At 34.7% G+C, this 26,160-nt stretch overlaps 1 protein-coding gene across 1 annotated transcript in view; it reads left to right on the top strand.

Annotated features, from left to right (window-relative positions):
- The window catches only part of LOC144979710 (protein SCAI-like), a 23,354-nt gene extending 4,382 nt beyond the window's left edge, over positions 1–18,972 (top strand). Inside the window, exons 3-16 of the mRNA XM_078926640.1 lie at positions 973–1,059; positions 2,266–2,364; positions 4,381–4,477; positions 6,028–6,126; positions 6,569–6,721; positions 8,617–8,739; positions 9,899–10,079; positions 12,255–12,351; positions 13,366–13,447; positions 13,723–13,795; positions 14,355–14,528; positions 16,107–16,207; positions 17,305–17,462; positions 17,974–18,972. Of these exons, the coding sequence (XP_078782766.1) occupies positions 973–1,059; positions 2,266–2,364; positions 4,381–4,477; positions 6,028–6,126; positions 6,569–6,721; positions 8,617–8,739; positions 9,899–10,079; positions 12,255–12,351; positions 13,366–13,447; positions 13,723–13,795; positions 14,355–14,528; positions 16,107–16,207; positions 17,305–17,457 (1,519 nt within the window). The 3' untranslated portion in view covers positions 17,458–17,462; positions 17,974–18,972. The remainder of the gene's footprint in view (positions 1–972; positions 1,060–2,265; positions 2,365–4,380; positions 4,478–6,027; positions 6,127–6,568; positions 6,722–8,616; positions 8,740–9,898; positions 10,080–12,254; positions 12,352–13,365; positions 13,448–13,722; positions 13,796–14,354; positions 14,529–16,106; positions 16,208–17,304; positions 17,463–17,973) is intronic.
- The last annotated feature ends 7,188 nt before the right edge of the window (positions 18,973–26,160 follow it).

Here is a 26,160-nt window from a genome sequence, read left to right as displayed (position 1 = left end):
CATACTTTGACAACATCAAAAGACATGTCTCAATTGAAAAGCTTTGCACGGAAGGTGACTGCGAGGGCAACTGTCACAGAGGAAGACCAAGGCGAAGATGGTCTCAGGCCGTAGCAGAGTGGCTGGGGAGAACAACAGCCAAAGCATGTGACACGACACAGTTAAAACCCAGATTATATGGAAGGCTTTGTCCAAGAAGAATCTGCCATAAAGTTTAGAAAAATAAAACAATTCATACTCTTCTCCTTAAGGCATGAATTATTTTCATTTGTTAGATTAATAATTTATTTTAAAACACCAGGTTCATCCAGACATAACAAATTCCATTTTGTTATGATTGGTAACTCATATTTCATAATTTTTTTATGTGACATGATGGTAATTTTCCCTGCTATTAAAATTTTGTTATCATTTGAACTAAAAATAATAAAATGGATATTTTATGTTGGCTTTTATAGATCAAAGAGATAGATATCATAAGCAGACCTGTACAACGGCTGACAGTTATTGAAAATCCAACAATATTGCCACAGTCTTTTTGATCTTCTCATTCTTTCAGAGCCATTGGGGACCATGGAGTTGGAGTTTATCCTGGTTTCTATAGCATGAAATTAGAAATAGCAATTGTTTGCTACCCTTTGGATAGATAGGATGCCAGTTTATTTTTCGCAAAGTTCTTTACACCAGATTTAACAGACCCAGCTACCCAATTACTTCTGGGTGGACAGGGGGGTCAGAAAAAAATCTGGACTTCACACGGAATCGAACTTGGTCCCATTGCGTGTAAAGTGAGCACTGTACCAACTGAACAATCAGGTCCCCCAAATCATTATAGTCATTCTCTATTGTATTCATTTTTCTTTGATTTTTGTTCTTCAATGTATCTTTTATATGATTTTAACTAATTACTTAAGAACACCTACACCTACACAGAATATATTTCACATCATTTTGAAAACTATTTCATTACAGATCAATACTTGACTCCAAATATGGATTGAAACGATGGCAGATTGGGGAAATCGCTTCAAAGATTGGTCAACTGTATTATCATTATTAGTAAGTTGTCATAGCTCTGGGGAAATTGCTTCAAAGAATGATCAACCTTATTATTAGTCTTATCATAGCTTTGATTAATGCATAGTTCATCGGAGTAGGGCTTGGGGTGCTGGTGGTTGTCATCTCCTGTTTTGTTTTGTTTTTGTGACATTAAACGGACAGTAACAGTTGCCCCTACCCTTTGATAGGATGCTTGCAAGATGCCATTCTCAAAAATCATAAATCTGTGATTTGGGAGAATTTTTTTTTTTTTTTTTTTTTTTGTAATAGTTGGCTTCTCTGTGCTTGTCTTTTGTCAAATACTTTCCAACAGATCTGACAGACCCGGCCATCCAATCATTGCTGGACTGATAGAGGGCACATAAAAGATCTTGAATAAATTCGGGATAGAAAGTGGTCCCTTTGCTCATGATGCAAGTTCTGTGTCAATCAGTTTAGCAATCTGTTACCCTAAATGGGATAGAAATGAGCTGATGTCTTAATTCTAATTTTTTGATGAGATTGTCATGGATCAAATTCTGTCAGAATCATTGGAATTTATATTTTGTGATTTCTTCAGGTTTGATATTATCCGTTATATGTCCACCTCATGCCATTCTACTTTTTTCTTGTTTTTAATGCGTAACCCATTTCATCAATTTGGTATAAAGTTCTAGCTAAATGAATAAATGAAAAACATGTTTTAAAGTCAGCTTGATCACATAAAGGAAAAATAATATTTATAGTTTAAGAAACATACACACTCTCCTTAATAAAGTCATTTGTTTTACCTTTCTTCTTACTCTTACCTGCCGTTTTCAGCGTCAAAAACTCCACACCCAACCAACACATATTTTTTCTAACTCAAACACAAAAGCATTAGGTTATTGCTATGATATTTCTTTTCAGCAAAACAAGCTCTAGAACAGAGTGTTAAGTTTTTATGATAATAAGAAAAAAGAATGACTGTATCGTAACGAATGTTTCGATTTGCCTAAGGTTGGTAAGGAGAGGTTATGTCAAATTTTTTAAGCTTAAAATTCTATCCCAGGCATCAGGATCAAACAAACTGAATACCTTTTCCAGGTGATTGGTTACATTTTATTATAATCTGATCCTGATCAATGATATATTATAAGACAAAACATCACAGATTTGGCTTCTAATGATCCGGTTTTCCATACTAAATTTTTCTCTTATCTTTTTTCATTTTTTTCCCCCCAAAAGCTTGAGAACAAGTGAAACGAATTATCTCAACGAATCCTTCTCATTTTATTCTGCCATTCGGATGAGGGCATACTATTCAAAAGCCAGCAAAGAGGAAAGGTATGAGTGTGAATAGGGGTAAGCTATGTGTCAGTCATTTCCACTGGGTAACCATATGAAAATGCTTTAGAAATGGGCAGCGTGGCTCGGACGTACAGTCTTTGCTTCATACCCGAAAGGTACTGAGTTTGATCACCCACCGCTGCATTGTGTGGCCTTGAGCAAGTCACCTACCTCGCCCTAGCTCAATGGCACTATACTGAGGCTGATGCCTGGGTTATTCCAGTCTTCCCTTGGAATAGATCCTAGAGACAAATTTCCCCTATGGGTTGAATAGAGAGATTTTTTTTTTTTTCATTTTATTTCTTTTAGGTAATTTATTAACTCTGAAAGCTTTGTCAACATTTGAATTATTTTTCATTTTTAAAATATTTTTTTGTAAATGTAAATTACTCAGAGACTGGGATTGATTACTAAACAGTCAAAGATCCACAGCGGTTTAAATAAAATGTCCATTATGCTGTTAACGGCCAGTTACTCATTTTACACCCGAATACAGTGAGGGAATGTGAGCAAAGAGTTCTCCAAGGTTTCAAGAGCAGGTCTCAAATCCCTGCCCTTCTGGTCCGGAAGCAAATGTCATTCCACAAGCCCACATAACTGCACAAAATGCTAAATACGGAACATTTCGAAACTAAAAACTGTTTTCCAGCCTGTAACAAATACAGTTAAAATGGTATTGGTTCACATAAACAGTGAAATTGCTGGATGATCGAGCAATTAAATATGGATGGAAATGAAACTTAAATTGATTATGTCTTAATTTTATGGTTGATTATGCATTCTATCAATTTTATTTTTATTGTACATTTGAGCTTAAATAAATTATCACTTAATTTTTGAGTAAAAAGTAATAAACAAAAATGAATATACAAAATAAAAACATAAATGAATTGATGTATTTTTATTTTTATTGATTTTTCTGTTGTTGAAGAATGGGTTGGAGCCCGAACTTTCCATGTTTGGTATTTTGTTCTTTTTTGAAGCTGTTATAATCGTTTTTGTTGATTACTTTTTACAGTCCACAGCTTCTAGCTGCTTAGTATAGAGCAGTAAAGTTAGGTGCCCCTAACGTAAACAATAACAAGTTGCTAGTGATTTCCGTTAGGGACCGGAACAATTTACGCACAATATAGGTCTCCCAATTTTGTAGTTTGAGTTGTAGGCAATACACTTTCAGTATTGAAAATATGTTTACATAAAATCTAACAGTTGCAGAAATAATAATATAAGGCTAAATTATTATGAAAATCAGGCTCCGAATAATTCTCGTTTTGTTCACACCAGCGCAATAATTTGCTCTGGTCTAAAAATAGATAGACTGTAACTTTTGATAAATTTTAGAAAATTTTACCTTTTGTTCCATAAAATATCCATATCTAGACATTATTTGATGCATGATCGAGTATTTATGAATATGTGTTTCTTTTGCCACCTAACAGCCAAATTTTAAAGGTTATTTTTTTCTATTATTTACATTGGAACGTGAGCTGTCAAGACAGGAACATGTGGTTTGCCACGTGCTTCTCGACCTTTGTTTACGTTTTGGGCACCTAACTTTACTGCTCTATAACTTTAACTGTATAGTGGATGTAAGGATTTGGTTGATTATGTCTTGATTATACAATTACACCTAAACAGCTAAATAGTCTTGTGGTATGACACTCGCTTTCGGATCAGTAGGTTCTGAGTTCGAGCCTCACTCGGCGCATAGTTGAGTCGGAAAAGGCTCTTTAGTCACATTCTCTCACCGTATTCAGGTGTAAAATGAGTACCTGGCCGTGAACAGTGTTGTCTCTGTCTGAAAAAAAAATTGTAATATCGCCTAACAAGCATCATGTCTCATTAAACATGTTACGTGTTGCTGTTGGTCAGGGATCCTTGTAAAGTGCTTTGAGCACGTTTAGTGGATATTGCGCTATATAAAAGCTCAAGTTAAGTTAAACAGCTCACTTCTTTAACAGATCGTTTGATTTAAAAATTAGCATTTAATACTTTTAAAAAAAATCTTCTCAGGCCTGATTTGATGGTAAAGAAACTTCGATACTATGCCAGATTCATCGTTGTTTGTCTCCTGCTAAAGAAGATGAAACTTGTTAGGGACCTGGTCAGGGTAAGCAGATTTTGTTCATGATTGGGTGTTGATTTTGATTAGCTAGCAATTAGATCAGAGTTGCCTACTACTATGAAAAATTCGTAAAAATATGAATTTTTGCCTTCAATAGCATAAATAAATAGACATTTTTTATTCAATACAATGTGTTAAAAAGAAAACGTTGGTGCCAGGAAGCATCTATTCAGGGTTTTGAAGGCATATTTAATACTGCTAAGGGTATATTAATTATATTATATAGGTAATTATTAGATAATTATTATATTAATTTGTAAAGTTAAATATAGTGACTTCTATTTCTTCCCTCTGAAAACTACGAATTTTGAACATTCCAAGTAGGCAGGTCTGAATTAGATTGAAATAGATTACTTTTGTGGAAATTGGTGAAATGGATTTGTTGATATTTAATCAAAATTCGTTTTGTTTTGTTTTTTTATATCATGCAATTCTTATGTCTTCTCATACTACAAGCACAATGGGAGACTCTTGTTTCAAAGGCCTTTTTTTTTTTTTTTTTTTTTGGTGTATAATGGAAATTTTTCAAGTTCCATTTGACCAATATGAGGTTCTTGGGTTTGAGCCCCTCCTGTTGGAAATCGGTGTAAAAGTTTGAAGTTCCCATTGGCTGGATCAGGATAGTCTATCTCCTAAAACATTGTGCTCGCTCCTTAAAAGTCTGCATGTTTCTTTGGTTTGTTTATTTTTTTTTCTTTGCTTTTGTTTTTGTTTTTTTATTTTTTTGGGAGGGATGGTGGGGTTATTTTGTTTTTGTGGGGTTTTCTGTTTTGTTTTTTGAGTCCTCCAGGAGAAGATTCTGAAATGTTATGAATGAAAAATACATGAAAAATTCATCCCAGAGAATCATTGTGCCTCAATTGCTTTGTCTGGCATTGTGTCATACACACCTTTTCAAATCCAATTCTCGCCACCAAAGTGTCTTCTGTTTTCACCAAGAGAAGTAAAAATCAGTTAACTAGAAGCTGAAAATTGAGATTATATCTCGTCAAAAATATGAATTTTGGGTATGCTTTATTGAAAAAAAAATGAGAATAATGTAATTTCTTAAACTGCGAAATACAACCATTAAAATTTTTTTTTGATACTTTTAAATTTAAATGTATTTTTTCCATACCTCAAAAAAATACCAGAGCACGTAGTGGGTCACAGCTTGTAAAGCCCTTAGATCATGGTGATTAATCACCAATACATCATTTTAAATATAATACATAAAATTGTTTTTTTTTTTCAAACCAACTCTTAATACCATTCAAGCAGAAATTTCAGAGTTATTTCAACACTCAGTTCATTCTTTTATAAATGTGTCTGTGGTCTATTGAAACACACAAAAAAAAAACCCCAAAATGTTGAAAGCTTTCATATAATCTCTGATAGTGAGATCTTTTTTAAATTGATCTCAATTACTTTTTGTTCTGAAGATTTTTATATTGATGATTTTTGTATTTAATGTTCTGCGCAGTTGTTGCTTATTTCCTAAATCTGAATTGTTATTGTCACACGTTTGTAATGCTTTTCTATTGACGTGTTGGCAGGAATTGTCCAAACATATAGATGACTACACAGGGACGTACGAACCAGAGGATCAAATGGAATGGAATCTTGTTCTTGGAGAGATCAAAGCCTTTATTGAAGTAAGTCTTTGTGGTTTCCTTGAATTGATATCAAATTGAGTTTTAATAACAATAGAATAAAAGGTTAACTCTCTCCTTTCCAGTCAATTTCAGAATTTTCCCCAAAACTTTGAACCTACCCAACACAAAAATACATTTATCTTACTGGAACAGAAAAGCAATTAGAACATTCTATACATAGTGTTGTTCAGCAAAATGAACTCTGCAACACAGTGTTGAGTTTTTATAGTTATAACCAAAAAAATGGTGTGTTGTACAAATGAAATCGGAATAATAAAATTGTTGGTTGCATCGTAACGAACGCGACGATTTTCCTATAGTTGGTAAGGAGAGGGTTAAATGAGAGATGTCAGGAGAAATAATTCCTTATTTGTAGACAGGGAAAAAAGGTGATGACGAGTTCTTGAAAGTCATTCTAAGATTTCTCCCATTCCTAAAACAGGCAGACAACATCATCAACGTAGTGGACATGGATTCATCATCCATTGTGTTATCCCATCGTCTCAATCCACTCAACACACCACCTTTGGAGAAAGGGACACCTGTCTATCTCACCTTGCAGGAAGTCCTCATCGTCGGCAACTGTCATCAACAGGTGAGGAATAGATGCCACGAGCAGTAGTCGGACTTCAGAGTATGCGGCTATGTGGTCTTGTGGTATGACACTGGCTTTCGGATCGGAAGGTCCTGGGTCTGAGCCTCGTGCTCGGCGCATAGTTGAGTCCTTGGAAATGGCTCTTTACTCACATTCTCTCACATACTCAGGTGTAAAATGAGTACCTGGCCGTTAACAGCGTCTTTGTCCGAAAAAATTGTAATATCACCAGCAGGCGTCATGTCCCGTCCTACATGTTAAATGTTGCTGTTGACCAGGGACCCATTGTAAAGCGCTTTGAGCATGTTTAGTGGATATTGCGGTCTATAAATAAGCTCAATTTTTAAGGCTCATGGAGTCAAGAGTTTTTCTATGTTCTCTATGTTTCTATGTTTTTCTCTGTAGTGATAAACAGATAATAGCAATTGTTTTCTTCACTTGGGATAGGATGCTTGTCCATCCCAATGTTATTTCTGCCAAATCTAACAACCCAGCTACTCAGTCACAGTCTGCTGGACAGGGGTGTGGAGGTGAAAGGGGGGGGGGGGGGTCAAAAAATCTCGACTGCCCTAGGGATTTTTGCTGGTTCCTCTGATATTGCTTTCTATGCTTTGAGTAGGACGTCTGTCCATTGCCAATTACACTCGTAGCAACCAAATTAATGCTGGGTGTGAAAATTTTACCTGGCTTTAGGCAGTGACTGATAATGTGAGAGTAATAGTAGAAAAAGGATGTCCAACAGGTAACTTGTATCAAATGGACATTTGGTTTCATACAGCCCACAAGGATATATATGAAGCATTTAGAAGTACATGGCATTGCGCATGGTTAAACTTGTAGAAATGTGTTCATATGTAATCCATTATGTTTAAAATGATGTATTGGTGATTCCGCTATTAAGGGCATTAGTTTCCTTTGCCCTTAATAGCGGATCGACAACTATCCTTTTTCGGACACATAGTAAGGAAAGATAAGAATGAATACCTGGCAAGTTGTGGAAAAATACCTGGTAAACGCGCCCGGGGGAGACAAAGAAAAACACTCATAGACCAACTGAAGGGCTTCACCAACCTAACAATCCAAGAGCTGTTTGAAAAAGCAAGAGACAGAGAAGGAATGGAGAGAGATAATTCATGCAGTATCCGAAGCCTGGACCAGGCATGGAACCTAGAAGAAGATTGGTGATTAATCACCATGATCTAAGGGTTTTACAAGCTGTGACCCACTACGCGCTCTGGTATTTTATCAATTTATCAAATTATTATATAAAGTGTTGCTATTGGTTCTTGGTTGTATATTTTTACATTTTTGTGCATTTGCATATATATATGTATACATTGTCACCATAGATTCTCAACTTTGTGTTTATACATGCCACGTCTGAATAAAGTATATATTATTATATTTATTATTATTATTATTATTGCCTCAAACTGGTACAAAGTTGGGATGAATCGATGGTGAAATGGGAAAATAGAATTAAAATGATGAGAAATAGAAAATTTTATTTCTTTGCACTTAACATATTCATTCTCCTTTATTAAAAAAAAACCCGATAAAACTAGGGAGCAGGCACTGGTGTAAGATAGAAATCTGAAAAGGTTTGTATGTATGAAACAGTGCCAGACAAAATAGGAAAAAAAGATACAAGATAAGATCATCCCAAAAAAACAAAAAAAAACAACAACAAAAAAACCCCCAACAAAACAGTCCGTCTTGACTGGGTAGTTGAGTCAGTTGAGTTTCTGAGATCGTTTTTTTTTTCTTGTACTTTTCTTTCTGCTTTCTCTGGTACTGTTTCATACTGCACACCTTTTGAGATAGCCCAGATGATAATGCATTTATAATATTTAAGAGTTCACCCCAACCATTTCATTGTCTCTTCTGTCCCCCAGGTCAAGTTCAGTGAGTTGACCTTGGACATGTTTCGTATGCTACAGAGTCTGGAGAGAGAGCCACAGGATGATTTGACCAATCAGATATATGACGCATCCCCTGCCACGGGGAAAACTCCTTTTGTGAGTGATGGTTTGTTTTTTTTTGTCATTATAATAAGGAAATGCATTTATCACCATTTGTGTCCCTGAGTTGTGTCCATTTCATTGAACACCATAACTGCAACATTTCTAAGGGCTTGATGATTCCTATTAGTGAACAAAACTCATATCACAAGTGTGAGAATACAAGCCTCAATACCACGATTCTAGTCCCATATGTATGAGTTCTTGTAATTATAACTCAAGTCACTGATCAAGGGACTGAATCATGTACCGATTGTATTTTTCTTTATATTCTTTTTTTTATGATCTTTCCTTTGTTTTGGGGATAACGCAATTTTACTATAGCTTAATAGCCAAAAAATTTACAAGGTATCCGTGTAGGATTTTTTGAATTATTTATATCCAGCATGTATCCGGTTTTACTCTTGATAAAAAAATTTTTTTAAAATATTTTGACACATAATGATATCTTCACGGTGGTGATAATTCTTATTGTCAAATATTTTGATGTCAGTTGAATTGTTGGTGTAAAAAAGGATAAAATCTTGATGAAAAATAACATGAGTGAGGACATTGGAGTGTGATAATTAAAGTATTTTGGAACCATAGCAACTAATATTTCGAACAAGTTCCCATCGTGTGCTCTCTAGGTTGTACAATGGTGTTGTGAACTGGTTTGAATCTCCAAATGTAGGAATTTGGGAAACTGTATTGTTTAATTGTTTGTTTGTTTTTCTGTCATTTACCTCCTGCACTTTAAATACACGTTATATTATCCCCTCAAAATATTATTGATCTAAGTTCCTCTTAAGCCCAAATCTTTTTATTTATTCATAATTTTTTATAGGCCAGATTTTTGCTCTTTTTCTTCCCATCCAGTAATGAAAAAAGTAAAAATGCCTTTTTTAACATACCAGCAGACCCAACATATATATTTGCTGTATGTTTAGCATATATATATGAACTTTTGTTTCTTTAAGAAAATAATGGAAATCATACATATTGTTTTACCATGTCATGTATTTTGGGGGGTTTTTTTAATGTTTTTTTTTACTTGTTTGTTTCCAACTGCTTTCTCATTTTAAATTTGGAATTTTAAGAAGGAAAAGACATGTTAATTTTCTTTGTTGCATGCAACAGATCTGATTATTATTTATATTTTTATTTCAAAAACCAGGAAAATGGTGATCGTAACACAAAGAGAGACAACCCCCACAAGTATCTCCTGTACAAACCGACTTACGGACAGCTGAACACATTCCTTGCCTCCGCCTTCAAGGAACTGCCTCCCACTGGTGCCATGGTCCTCTATATATCGGCAGACGGTTGTTCTGGCAACCAGAAACACACGGATGATGGTAAGTTGGTGGGTAGAGCTGTCAAGTGTAAGTAAGCCTTTGCCTTCTACATACACACTGGAGTAACATAGAAATCTGAAAAGATGTGAATGAAACAGATCCAGAGCAGAAAGAAATATGAAAAGATGTGAATGAAACAGATCCAGAGCAGAAAGAAATATGAAAAGATGTGAATGAAACAGATCCAGAGCAGAAAGAAATCTGAAAAGATGTGAATGAAACAGATCCAGAGCAGAAAGAAATATGAAAAGATGTGAATGAAACAGATCCAGAGCAGAAAGAAATATGAAAAGATGTGAATGAAACAGATCCAGAGCAGAAAGAAATCTGAAAAGATGTGAATGAAACAGATCCAGAGCAGAAAGAAATCTGAAAAGATGTGAATGAAACAGATCCAGAGCGGAAAGAATTATGAAAAGAAAAAAAAAGACCATCTAAGTCAAGGCAGGCTGATTTTTTGGGGGTTTTTTGGAAGGGGGGTTGGGATGTTTTTTTTTCTTGTATTTTTCTTTCTGCTTTGTCTGGCACTGTTTTATACAAACATTTTCAGTGCGGCTATGTGGTCTAGTAGTATGACACTTGCTTTCAGACCATAAGGTCCTGGGTTCGAGCCTTGCCCAGCACATAGTTGAGCCCTTGGACAAGGCTCTTTACTCACTTTCTCTCACCGTACTCGGGTATAAAATGAGTACCTGGCCGTTAACAGCGTTGTCTCTGTCCGGAAAAAATTGTAATATCACCTAACAGGCGTCATGTCCCGTCCTACATGTCAAGTGTTGCTGCTGGCCAGGGACCCCTTGTAAAGCACTTTGAGCACTTATAGGGGATATTGTGCGATATAAATGCTCTAGTTTATTTATATTTTGCATTATTTTCTAGTCCACTTTCCAAATTGAGCCAATTTTAGATAGATTTATATAACGGTGACAAAAACTCTTGATTCAATGGGAAAATAGTTTTAAATGGGAATATCACAGTTTTTCTTATATGAAGTGAAGTTAATGTCAGTCCTTTGATTGGTTTATAAATCACCAGTCAGTATAAACATGTTACAAAGTCCTTTTTTTCATCTTGGTTCATCTGTATGGAACACCACTCCGCTGAGCATTTGGGAGTCCAAATCATTGTCTGTGTTCAGGAGATCAATAAAAATCTTCCTTTATCATTATATATAGATAGTGTGCACTTGGTTAAGAAGCTCACAACATTGCCATCCAGAAGTATAACGGACCAACACACAAAACTATGTGTAACCATGAACTTGTATAGTCTGGTTTATACAGTTTTCTGAGAAGTACTCATAAAGGTGGATGGCAAAAAACAATAACAAAGACCTGAGTGACGTCATCTTCGTTCTTTATATATATATATATATTATATATATATATATATATATATATATATATATATATATATATATATATATATTGTAATTTCATGAAAATTATTTTGTGTTTATGTAAATCATCAAGTGCCTCATGGCTAAGGATACCTTGTGCTATATATGAGTATATAATTATTATTATAAGGCTATGTGTGTTGGTACAATTGATCTGGCAGGCAGATGTGGTGGCTAGTTCATTTAACAGCATTCTATCAATATACATTTGCTAAACAAAACCATTAATCATAAGGCACTGTGGCTCGGTAGCCCAGTGGATTGGTGTCTCGTTTTGTCACAAAAGTCAAGCAATATTATTGATGGTCGATGGTGGAATGATTGACTGTGATTGTGGAAAATTCAGCTCCTAAAGTTGTGTCCTTGGTTGGGTAAGGCACTTAACACACTTTACCCCACTCGACTCAGGTGTGAATGGGTACTTGGTTATAGGCAGTGCTGGATATTGTAAGGATGTTGGTTGAAATGGGATACTTTACAGGTGGCTTGTACTATACGAAATGAAAATATGGTTCCATTTTGGCCCTCCTGGAGGAATAAATCAAACATTCTGAAGCTCATTGAACATGTTAAATCCGAGGAAATGGGCTTTATAAACATATTTATATATTCCAGTTTATTTTATTTTATTTATTATCAGCTCATACGTCTTAAAATGGATTTGCATGAACCTTATTTTTAAAGATTTAACAATTGATAAATACATGTATAATATATAGCTACTTTCCTGCAATCCGTGACTTTTACGATGATTGATCTATTGTCAAAATCCGCAGCTGCTTACGATTTGGGTGGAGTTGTCACAAACAGTCGCAGGGAAGGAGAGGAACCAGTCAAAGGAAAGAAGGCAGAAATGTACAGGGAAATGCACTGGTGAGACGATTAGTAAAGTAGAAACTCTTCTATCTCCACTCACTCCTTTTTTCTATCTCTTCCCCTCCTTTATATTAAAAATTAGAATTAAATTAAAAATTGAACTTCCCTTTATTCATCACATAGGGAATTTTCTCTAGGGTCTATTCAAGGGAAGACTGAATAACCAGTGCATCAGCTGCAGTGCGCGTCGCAAATTGAGCAGGGCGAGGTGATTGCTCAGGTCACACAATAGCGCGGCGAGTGATCGAATCGGTACTTGGGACGAAGCAAAGACTGTCATGTAAAGCTGAGCTATGCTGACCCCTCGTATTCCCCCACCTTCATCCATCCTACCAAAACTATGTGATGACCTGATGACCTAGCAAAACGTCCAACATCGTGAAAAATGTCGAATCCCTGAAATTAGTGCAAATGGACAGAGAAATTTTCCCCGAGTAAAATGCAGTTCAGATTTTCAAAATCTTTGTCACAAGCATTTTAGTTTATCTACCTTTATGAAACTACGATCTTTTCTCCTTGTTAAAATAAACAAATTGATCCAAGTCTAATATTTTGGGCGATAAACTAAATTTCCAGCGCCTTACTCACCCCACCATATTACTAATAATACCGATTTAAGATGGTGGCTCAGAAATATGCACAGCAAGTTTTGTTTATGTTCATTTTAAAATATTCCTCTAAGGATTGATTCCGTGGAAATTGTGTTGTGGACTGGGTGCTAAGGTAAATATGAACATATATGTTTTGTGACATATTGAATTTCAGGAATCCCTTTAGAGTGCTTGACAATTTAATGAGCCTGAAGTATAGTATTTTCACCTCTTATTTTGCCTACAATATTGTTTCCACAGTTTCATTCATTGTATCATCAGGGCAGAATGACTGTTATTTCATATGAATGAAACCGTGGAAACCAAATAGCAGGCAAAATAAAACCAAATAGCAGGTAAAATAAGAGGTGGGAGCACTATATTCATAGGAATATTTAGATATGTCTTTATGACTTTTCAGCCTCCACCCAGGTGATCTGTATCCTTACACCAGAAAGCCTCTCTTCCTCATCATTGACAGCAGCAACAGTTCAGCTTTTCAGGTAGGAACTAAAATACTGATCATATCGGCTTTGTCACCTTGTGGTTTGACACTTGGCTTGTAATCTGTAGGTCAAATCAAGTTGAGTTTAGAGACAGAAATTAATTTCATTTTACACAGTTCTTATTGATTTGAAATTCTCAATTTTTATTTTTTATTTTTTTTTTTCTCATTTCTAAAGACACCCAATGAAACGTGTGGAAATTAGGGTTGCAGTTTCAAATGTCTATTTAATTTTTAAAAAATTGGTGATATACTTTTGTCTTCCATTTACAGAATTTCCCGAACATGTTTGGCCAACCCCTAGTCTGTCTTCTCTCACCTGAACAAGTGCCAGCCACCATGCAAGGTAAATAGATATCCACATTTGTGACTTACAACCTCCATCTCGTATCACATAGGGATGGACCAAATACGGAACTTATGGAATTTAAAGTCAAAATAATAACCAGATGTGTTAAATGTTAAGGTGTTTATTTATTTTCATCAATATAGATTTGATTATTTCTAATCCAATCCTTACCAACATTGAAGATAGATAAATGTAACATTTGTGTGATGTGGGATGATTTTAGTTTATGGTTCTATGTCACAAGGAATATTATGTTCTATGTGACAAATATTTTCTAATTGGTGAGTAAATTTTTCATAAACATCATAATTTCTCAAGTTGTCAGTGAGGACACTAGTAGGAAGCTCGACTACCACAAAGTACTTTCCACCAGATCTAATAGACTCTGCTACCCATTCACTTCTAGATAGACAGGGATGTCAGCAAAAAAAATATCCACTGCACCCGTGATTGATCTTGGTCCCTTGCGTGTGAAGCAAATGACTTAGAGGGGTTTTGAAGTCACCTGCTCATTAATTTTATTGTTTATCTTCTGCGTTGATTTATTTGTCCCCAGACCAACAGTCCAAAGGAAGCCTATTCACGTTGTTCCTACACAGTCCTGTCATGGCCATGTGCAGCGTGTGCAACATGTACGACGTCCCCATCAACCAGTGGGATAAGTGTCAGGCTCAGGTTGACAAGTTTGTGGCTGATGCATCCAAGTTGTTCAGTCGCGCTAGGAAATTAGGTAGACAACTTTTTGTATTTTAAGAAAGATAATATGTATGGCTTGATGGGGTTCCCGACCTCCCAAAGTGTAAATGTTGCTGCTCGAAGCTCGAAGAAATAAATAATAAAAACATTCATTTGATCTGTTTTTGTAATTAAATTGAAGCTTACAATCAATTTCACGTTATTATTTAGACCTCCCATAGTGGACAGGGAATGTCTTCTATCACCCTATACCTGTTTTCCAATTGCTTTCTGGTTTTGTCCTGACCCTGGCCAGAGTTCTTGGCTGGGAGGGAAACAATCGAATGTATAGTTATAGTTTTGGGTGATGATATTTTTTTTCCTTGTAAATCATCTCTCTGTTATGTATTGTTATTTTTTTCCTTTTTCCATATGATCTGTAAACATTTGAGTGTATTCTTCTTAGTGTGATCTTGTGATGGTGTCTGGGTGAGACTTTTAGGAAATATCTAACTAAGCACTGCTCTAGAAATCTACATCTGTTCCCTATTTAAACCATTCCCATTTGTCTTACTTTTTCCTAAAGTCCTGTTAATTGTACATCTAGAATATTTTTACTATCCAATTTTCTTCCTTTTTACTGGCGCTGAAATGTGTTGCAAGTGTCATTTAATAATGGACTGTTTGTTGTTTTACATAATGTTACCCTGATAATCTCAGCTGTTAAGGCCTCATTTAATAATGGACTGCTGTTATATTACTCGGCTATGTGGTCTAGTGGTATGACACTCGCTTTCGGATCAGAAGGTCTGGGTGGGGGTCCTGACCTCCCATAGCGGGCAGGGAGGTACATACTGTGTCTTCTATCCCCTTATATCTTATCCAACAAGCTTTCTGTCTTTGTCTTGGAATGAGATTACTTGGTTTTTTTCCGGGCCCTCGTCGGAGTCCTGGCTGAGAGGGAAACAGTCAAATGCATAGTTATTGTTTGGGAGATGATATTTTTTTCCTTGTAAATCATCTCTCTGTTAAGTATTATTATATTGGTTATTTTTAATGTATAATGTAAGCATTTGAGTGTATTCCTCTTTGTTGGATTTTGTGCTTGTGTCCGGATGAGACATAGGTGATCTCAAACTAAGTACATTGGTGGTATGCTCTTGGAATCTACATCTGATCCCTATTTGTTCCCATTCCCCTTTGTCTTACTTTCTCTTGGGTGCTTTAATTGTAATTCTAGAACTTTTTACTATCCCATTTTCTTCCTCTTTACTGGCGCTGATATAACCTAAATGTGTTGCAAGCGCCGTAAAACCCTTAAAAACAAACAACAAACAAACAAAGATCAGAAGGTCCTAGGCTTGAGCCTCACTCGGCAGGTAGTTGATTCCGTGGAAAAGACTCTTTACACACATTCTCTCACCATACTCAGGTGTAAAATGAGTACCTGACCGTTTCCAGCGTTGTCTCTGTCAGAAAAAATTGTAATATCGCCAAACAGGCATCATGTCTCGTCCTACATATTAAGTGTTGCTGTTGGTCAGAACCCCTTGTAAAGCACTTTGAGCACGTTTAGTGGTTATTGCATTATATAAAAGCTCAATTTTAATTTTAATGTTTTATGACTCCACAGATCATGCCTACGTACAGTTTCTTGGTGACGACTTCCTCCGGCTATTGTTGATTCGATTTGTGTTCTGTTACATTGTGCTCATTCTGCACCGTGGATTCAAGGTAAGTATCTTTCTACTATTATACAATAGATTTATACAAGAAAATAGTCAACAAGCCTACTTTGCATTCTTAACTAGAGCAATTTATATCGCGCAATATCCACTAAGGGGGTCCCTATAGCTCAGTTGGTAGAGCACTTGCTTCACGCGCAAAGGGACTAAGATCAATCCGTGTGTAGTCGAGATTTTTTCTGACCCCCCCCCCCCTCCCTCCCCTGTCCACTCAGCAGTAAATGGGTAGATGTCTATTAGATTTGGTGGACAGTACTTTGCTATAGACTAGCGTCCTATCCAAAGGATAGCAAGCTATTGGAATTGTCCGTTCACTCTATAGAAACTGGGATAAATTCCAGTTCCATGACTCTAATGTACTACCAAAAAAAAAAAAGAGAAAAAAAAGATATTCACTAAGTGTACTCAAAGCGCTTTACAATGGCGTCCAAAACCAACAGCAATATTTAATATGAAGGACTAGGCATGACACCTGTTGCGCTGCTGAGAGCGGGACTCGACCTCAGGGCCTCCTGATCCAAAGGCGAGTGTCATATCACTAGACCACATAGCCTGTACAATAGATTTATACAAGAAATAGTTAACAAGCTTTCTTTGCATTCAAAACTGAAGAGAATAAATTCCTCTTTAAGTCAAGATAGTTTCATTGTGAAACCTGTGTCAATATCAATAAATTGTTTCTTTCCTTTCTTATAACGGCCACGTCCGTACATGCCCAATGTTTTACTACGCCAAAGGGCAACATTCAATAGAGAAAATAAAGCTGGGTGCGCAGTTTGTATTTTATATCGCTGTATTTTTAATTGTTCTCGTTTTATTCCAGAATTAGAATCGAGTAAAAGGTTTTACCTTTTAGACAAGCAATTACATGACGGGGTTGTATCTGGAGTAATGTAAAGCTGAAAATAATAAACAAGTATCATAAAAAAAAGAATTACTTACCTTATTTAACATTCTCTTTCTAATTGAAATGTGATTTTTAAATATGAATTTTGAAGAATTGATTAATTAGCATTTTTCTCAATGGCTATTCAAGTATCTTGTTTCATAAAGAATTCATCGTCACATCACTGTTCCTCTACCTAGGGTCCAAGTTTCCACCCAGCCTCCCACCCACCCCTCCCAACAGATGAAATCCTAGAGCATCCGGCCCTCTACAAAATCGTCCTTGACCTTGCTAGTATGATGGAGGTCAGAGGTCTCTTTGCTGAACCAGGAGATGTGGACATTTCAGCGTGACTGGAGTAATTCACCAAATAGACTTTGCTGGGTTTTTGTTTTTTTTTGTTTTTTTAAATTATTTATTTATTTATCTATCTATCTATTTATTTATTTATAAATTAATTTATATATTCATTTATTTATTTTATTTTATTTTTTCAAATTTATTAATTTATTTTTTTATTTTTTTTTATTTTATTTATTTTATTCCATTTAGATGTAAAGTTTTTTAATTTTAATTTTTTTTTAAAGTGTAACAATAAATTATCCATGACGTCATACCATTTTCTACATCAGTCAAGGGAGATGACCTAAATTAAACATACTATGTAACCCATTGTCTCAAAACAGTATTAAATGTCAGGGCGAACCAGATGCAAAAATTTTAGTCCATAATTAACCATTGAAACTTTTGGTAAAATATTTAGTATTTATTGAGGGGATTGAATGTTGTTTCTATACATGCAAAAGATAAGAATTTCAGTTATCTTATCATTTTAATTTTAACCTTGCTTAATTTGGCGTTTGTTTCAGCTTGACACAACAGTGCTAACCTTTTGAGATGATTGGTCTCATATAAGATTTTATTTGGACTCAGAATGGAATACATCAGTGAGAAATGACCTTGCTAGATTACTGTGCCAGGTTTTGTTTCTTTTGATTGATATATCATGAAACTGGGATTTTAATTTTGAAATGGTTAAAAAAAAAACAAAAGCAACAATATGTTTTGTAAAAATCATGAAGTTAGGTTAGATAATCATAATATCATCTTACCTATATTGAGTTATAGACAGAGTACGATCAGGCTGCTGGTTAGATTCATCAAATTATAATTTCAGAAAAACGGCAAGGTTTATAAAGCGCTTTAACCATATTCAGTGGATATTGCCCTATATAAAACTTTTTTTTATTATGGCTCACGCTAAAGACAGTTTTATATGGTCTTGTTTAAGAATGAAATGTTTTTTATTTTAAAAAAAATTAATTTCAGTGAAAAGAATTCGAATTAGTCATGAGTTGAGAAAAATGAATGAACTGATAGAGTGAAATATTGTTTTATAGATGGGTTATCTCTCTACAACATGTAGAAGGAGGTAAAGTGGGAATGTGGGCAAGTTGAAGTCCAAATTCCATTTCAAGAAATGTTACAAGTAGCTAGTCAATCAAAGGGATGGATTTTGCCGTCTTTCTTTTTAAGAGGTATTGTGATTCTTCTTAAAATATACCGTTGAGCAAGCCAAAAAGAAGCACAAACAAAGTATTTGAAGGAAATCAATCCACTTTTTTGTATGTTCTATTTATTTATTTATTTTAATAATCTTTGTAATTATTGCTATAATTATTTATTTGAATCCAATGTAAATATACAATTTTTGTTGAATTATTATACAACCACTTACACTTAAACGCAGTTAAATCTTAATTCTTCAATTGTGCCAGCTGTGACAAATTAGGGATCAGACACTGGTGTGAGATAAAAATATGACAAGGTGTGTATGAAACAGTGCCAGACAAAGCAGAAAAAAAAAATAGTTCCAAAACAAAAATTCCTACCATCTCAACTGATCACTCAGGCCTTGTCCTCAACTCACTCAAGCCTAACACCGACTATATCCGTAGTATACCCGGGGATACATTTACACCATGCCTATTTATTACATTTTTCTGAGACAAATTATAGACGTAGTATCAAAGCTAATGTTTTTAATTTTTACATGTTAATGGTGGTTGAATAAAACTGTCTATGTACATGCTCATTTTTAATACATTTTTTCCAATTTTGAAAAGTAGCAAAAGCTCTAGGATCGATTGAGTTATTTATCAATAGAATGTACGAATCAGAAGCATGAATAATAAGGGAGACAATGGAAAACTAGATGTATTCCAATCCAATGTCTGAGAGGAACAGTGAACAGAAAATGGCCAGGGTCACATAAGCAACAAAAATGTTTTAGAAAGGGCAGGAAGGAGGACAATGAGTGATAAGCCAGAAGAAAGAGATGGAAATACTTTGACCACATTCTAAGAATAGTGTCAGATAATGACTGTGTGTGATGGCACTGAGACGTGGGCAGCTCTAGAGGGGAAAAGAAATAAAATAAAAAATAATAATTTTTCTCTAGGGTCTATTCCAAAGGAAGACTGGAATAACCCAGGCGTCAGCCACAGTGCAGTGCTGCAAACTGAGCTAGGGCGAGGTGACATGCTCAAGGTGACACAACGTAGCGGATATTCGAACTCGGGACCTTTCAGGTAAAAAGCAAACTCTGTACCGCTGAGCCACGCTGTCCCATTGTGGCAGAAAACGTGGCAGACCCAAAGCTACCTGACGGTGTATTGTTGAAGGCGAAAAGAATGCTGCAGATCTGCAGGTTGGACAACTTGGGGGGGCAGGCGAGGAACACAGCCATGAACAGAGTAGAATAGAAACAGTCAATTGAGGCCTTTGTGTCACCTGGCATGGAGAGGAGAAGCAAGTGAGATAACCAGCAGGTCAGTGATTTGATCCCCAGTTGAGGCAGTCTGATTTTTTGGCGATGATTATTTTATTGTACTTTTTTTTCTACTTTGTCTGGCACTGTTTCTTACAAACTGTTTTAAATTGTGACAGCAGCAAGGTGTGTCATTGTGTGTGTGTGTGTATATATATATATATATTGAATCGTGTTGGATACAAATATGGTACGAATAGTGCTCGACATGTAGCAATGGAGCGAATTATTATTTTAATATTTACCACAATGTTGGAGTCAGTCTACATCGATGTTTTAGGCCTTTTCAGCCATCGTCAGGACTGTGTGTTACATGAGTTTGGTTTGTTGTGTGTTGTTGCTTGTTGAAGTGGTCCACTGAATATGATTAAAGGGCGTTATAAATCCACTTCAACAAGCAACAACACACAACAAACCAAACTCATGTAACACAGTCCTGAAAAGGGCTGAAACATCGATGTAGACTGACTCCAACATTGTGGTAAATATTAAAATAATTTATATATATACACATGTATATAGTTTATATACACATATTATTTTTTTAAAGAGACAGCTTCTACTTAATCAGTCCCAAATCACAGTTTTATTCTTAAAGATAACAATGCTTTACGATTTTATATATGGTCACTCTGTACACCAAAAGTACCAATGAAATATTTTAGGTGCTGTGGTGAAATGGTTCATATGTCGCATTTGATTGAAATTTGAATTCTTGATATGGTGTAAACGGGTAAACAGTTTTCTACATTTTTTATTTCATTTTTTTTAAATGTCATACATGGGCTGAGTTATGGCCATTTGAAGTTGATGAAGAGAATTTATAGAAAAGTGTTTTTTAGAAAAACTGCTTCAAAATTCACGAAACGTCATCTGAACGTTGAAAAATCCCTCTATGTGGGGGGGGGGGGAGAGGATCAAAGTAAAAAATGATTAATGTGCAAATTTTACTGTACAATATTGTGAAAGTATGAAGATATAAATGAACTATCCTATTATATAGATAGTGTGCATTTGGCTAAGAAACTCACAACATTGCCATCCGGAAGTATAACGGACCAATACACAAAACCATGTGTAACCATGGGCTTTTATATTCTGGTTAATACAGTTTAGTGAGAATTACTCATAATTATGGATGGCAATAAACATTAACAAAGACCTGAGTGATGTCAACTTCGTTCTATCTATATGGAAATCTCAGTTTTCATCGAAAAGTCCCAAAACACCTTCAAAAAGCCATATTTCTAAAGTACTTGCAGCAACATGTGGACCATTTCCCCCAGATGATGACAGACAAACTTGTCAAAAATTGTGAACGGCTCTTTGTTGATGAATTTATACACTTCACCGTGATCATGCGCTATTGCTTAAAATAGCTTATCCAAAACTGATTAATGCACCTTCTCTCAAAGCTACAACATTATTTCGTTGTATTAAATAAAGCTTTCCTTCCTGAGCCTTTTATAATTAATACAGCGGGTGGTTGGATGGGAGCATCACCCTTGAATCATATACCTATGTGTTCGCATGGGTGTACGATCCGATAGTGATGTCGTTATCTTTTCTCTTTACTAGCCTATCCTGCTTCTTTGGTTTGTGATTGTATTTTGACAGGGAATATTTTTTTTCTGTAAATCCTCTGCCTGTTTGTTCTTGGTTATTTATAATTTAGCTTATGATATCTTTAGGTTATGATTTTGATTGACATTTGTACTATTTTGTTAGATTGTTTGTTTTTTTGTTTCAGCGGTCTCTCATATAACCTCAATTGTGTTGGAAGAGACTAAAGCAACAAACAACAAACAACAACATAATTAATACACATCACAATTCCATGTGCTTTTTGTGTGACAACCTTGCTATCAACACAATGCATTATTGTGTGTAAGTGTTTCAATCTTCAACATCCAGAAGTGTGTATGCTATCATCTGTGAGATAGACGCAATGTGGATTTATGCCCTGTTTTTTGTGGGATTTGTTTTTTTTTTTGTTTTTTGGGGGGGGGGGGGGGGGAGTTGTTGGTATTATTCATCTCTATTTGTTTTTGTGTGATTTTTGGTGGGTTTTTTTTTTTTTTTGGTTTGGTTTTGTTTTAATGTCCATATTATGCCAAAGCCCTCATCAATGTGTTAATTTTAACATTTTCTGTGTACATTCTGTGTTAAATCAACACCTCTGTAGGGTAATTTGTTAACTTTAACTCACTCAATCCTAGAGATTTTTGCTACTTTTCAAAATTGGAAAACAATATATAAAAATGAGCAAGTGCATAGATATTTTGTATTCAACTACCATTAACATGTAAATATTAAGAATAATGTAATAAATAGGCATGGGGTAAAAGTAACCCGGGGTATATTCCCGATATAGTCGGTGTTAGTGTTGAGTGAGTTAAGGGAGGTTGAATTTATCCATTTTCCAGGGTTTCAGTGTTAGACGTTGCAAATTACAATAAATGATTGAAAACGAACATTTATATGCTGGAATCTGCCATCTATTTGGCTATAACGTGATTTTATTATTTGAGTCTTGTTTGGTTTTTAAATTCTTTTTAGAAGCTGTTGAATTTAGAAAATGGGAAATTAGGGAAACAGAAAGAAAAAATTAACCCAAGTGTTGACTAGAAGAGAGTTGACACTTAATGATTTGCCTTCTTGCAGAACGTACTGGAGATTAAAATCTGAATGACAGCATGTTCTAAATTTCACTCTTGGTTAATGATTCACTACCGTACACATAAAAAAAATAGATCTCAAAATAGTATATTCTCTTTTAATCAAAACGTTTAAACTTGATCTAAATACAATATGTATTATATAACATTTTTATATCAATTTACATGAGTTTCTTTTATTTTTTATTATTTATGAAACTTTTACTAGTTAACTGCTGTAGTCTGGAAGAACACTTATTTAAAAATTTGGCCAGAAAACTCGTTTATGCCAAGATGAGGGTCATTTGAATCGATCGATATTTTAAGGACGAGTTTTCTGGCCAAATTTTTAAATAAACGAGTTTGATATTTTTGTTTCAGAGTACAGCAGTTAACTGGTTAAATTACGGTACTTTTTTTTCTTACTCAGAAAATAAGTTAATGCTTTCCAAATATAATCAATCATTTTAGTGGGTTTATTTTTGAATGAGTGTTGCTGGTGACACAGGTGACAGCATACTGTCTAATGTAATGCAGGTTTATACTGAATGTTTCCCACTTTGTCTGGTATAGTGTCACGTTGTACCCAACAATAACATCTTAGTTTCGTTGAGCAGAATTGCATTTTAATTCTACCACCACAAAATGGTGTTTTGTCAGCATGATCTAGATGAAGAAAACTGTTGCACTCTGTCTTTGTTGTAGATTGAGATCGCTTGGTATTTTTACCACAAAAAAGGTGTTGAGTTCGAATGATCTACCTGAGGAAAATTGACTGCAAAGCCAAAATGACCAGAAAAAGTTAATTAAAGCAACTTGGACTTGAAGAAAGAAAACAAGCTTTTCAATAAAGGTGTCCACTTTTACTCGTTTTATCAATTAAACTTTAAATTGTGTCTTAAGCTCCATTTTCCTGGTCGGGTTTCTGACCTCCCATAGTGGGCAGGGAGGTAATTGCTGTGTCTTCTATCCCCCTGTATCTGTTTTCCAATTGCTTTTTGTCTTTGTCATGGAATGAGATTACTTGTTTTTGTCCTGACCTTGACTGGCAGAGAAACAATCGAATGTATTGTTATAGTTTTGGGAGATGATATTTGTTTACTTACAAATCATCTCTCTGTTATGTAATGTTTAAAAAAAAATATTTTAAACATTTGATCTGTAAATAATTGAGTGTATTCCTCTTAGTGGGATCTTGTGTTGGATTACGGATGAGACTTTAAGGTGATCTCAACTAAGTACACTGATAGTGTGCTGTTGGAATCTACATCTGTTCCCTATTTGAACCATTCCCCTTTGTCTTACTTTTTCCTCGTCCTTTTAGTTACACAGCTAGAATGTTTTTACTATCCAATTTTCTTCTTTTTTACTGGCGCTGATATGACCTAAAAGTATGCAAGCACTGTAAAACCCTTAAAAACAAACAAAACAACATAACTTTGAAATCAAATTTTTAAAACATTTTTTGTAGAAATAAGATTGATTTTTATCACTTTAAGATTGTCACAATTCAAATTTCAAAGCTTCCACACTGAAATTTCAATTTTGTTTACTTAACATGACACCAGAACAAGGTGGTGGGTTACAAATACTCTTATGTGGTTTTTAATTGATTAATTGTTGATTGATTGATTGATTGATTGATTGAGCGCTATAAAGTTATCGAATATTGGTTGTGCTATGACGTTGATAAACGCAATTATGATCATAAACTTATTGACATGTTGTTTAAACTTTTAATTATAAGAGGCCTGTGCTTTGATTATGATATTATTATAATTGTCCTTGTTGTTGTTGTTGTTGTTATTATTATTATTATTATTATTAATATTTATTATTATTATTATTATTATTATTATTATTATTATTATTATTATTATTATTATTATTATTATTATTATTATTATTATTATTATCAATTATTCACACATGTCATTGACCCATTCTATTTAAGATGAGTGATTGAACAAAGTGTTTCGTATTATATTTTTCATACTGTAAATGAAAGCTAAAGAGCGATGGTTTCAAGTGAAAAAGATTTAGTGCTAGAGCTATCGTTGATCTACCTACTTACTTAGCTACTTAATCGTATGGAAAATCAGATGGTAAAATTACAATATTAATAGAATGACAACTCCTCTATTTGGCAGGGAGACACTTACTGTGTCCTCCATACCCATAACTCTAACTGTCCTCTAATAAAGTACTGATTATAGTATGCTCTTGGAATCTACATCTGATCTCTTTTTTGAACCACTCCCCGCTTTCTTACTTTTTCTCTTATGCTTTTAATTGTAAATCTATAATTGTTTTGACTATCTCATTTTCTTCCTTTATTACTGTCACTGGAATGACCTAAGTCTGTCGCAATCACCATAAAACCCCTAAAAACAAACAAAAAACTAAACAAAACAATGTCAGAGGAGAATTTGGTGTCGCAGAGTTGCTAACTCCCATTTTCCCCTCTACGACCCCCCCCCCCCCCCCCCCCCAAAAAAAAAAAAAACAACCCAATTATTTAGCCATTTTATTCCCTTTTACTAGAGCTGAGGGGGTTATGATAGCTCAGTTGGTAGAACACTCGCTTCACAAGCAAAGGGACTGAGATCGATCCTGGATGCAATTTAAGCACATTTAATAGATATCCTGCGATATATATAAAACCTCACGGTTTGTTTGGTTTGTTTTGTTTTTTTGTGTGTCTGCTTTTTGATTTTTTAAAGTCTTTTTGGTATGGAATGTAAAGTTTGATTTGAACTAATTAAAAATAATGAAAATGTGTGTGTGTGAGTGTGTGTGTGTGTGTGTTCGCACACATGCTTTTGATCTTTGAAAGAATAAAATCCTGAACTTTTAAGTGAAAGTTCAATAGTAGTTTTCAATCAAATTTCACTGCCATCATGGGTTGGCCTATCTCGTGTGGATGGAAATATGCAAAGAAAAAGAACAGGCAAGGATGTTAAGGATACTGCATGGTATATGATAAAGATAAATAAAAAGTGTATATGAAACACACTCGACTGCTTTGACTGGCAGGCTGATCTTTGAAATGTTTTATTTTCTTGTAATTTTTCCTTCTTGCTTCATCTGGCAATGTTTCATACACACTTTTTCATATCTGTAAAGTAGCTACGATCTGTCTACTGTCTACGTGTGAATATAATCCTTAAAATCAGTTGTTTTTGTTTTTTTAATATATTTTTTTTTTTAATGTACAATTTTACAGTATTAATTTTATTTTTTAACAAATTTTTAATTCTAGATATTATTATTTTTATTTTTTTTATTAGTTTTTGTCTATTGAGATTTTTTATAAATGTGATAATATTTTTTTCCATAAGTGTTATTTTACATTTATGACTGGACATATTTGTGATGTATTTTAAATTGAACTGAAAACAAATAACTCAATTATAATGTTATCCTTTCTTACAAGATTAAAGCTCACTGTCTTGTATGTGTTTTTTTTTCACACATTAATTAAGCCTGTGACAGACAGAATTGAGGACTTTTTAAAATTTCCCTTAGATGGGCCAATTTTATCCATCTGGACCACTAGTTTCTCAGGT

Source organism: Berghia stephanieae, chromosome 9 (assembly GCF_034508935.2).
Source record: "Berghia stephanieae isolate SIO BIC M18660-M18661 chromosome 9, UCSD_Bste_1.3, whole genome shotgun sequence".
NCBI lineage: Eukaryota > Metazoa > Mollusca > Gastropoda > Nudibranchia > Aeolidiidae > Berghia > Berghia stephanieae.
This window is presented reverse-complemented; position numbering and strand designations above follow the sequence as displayed.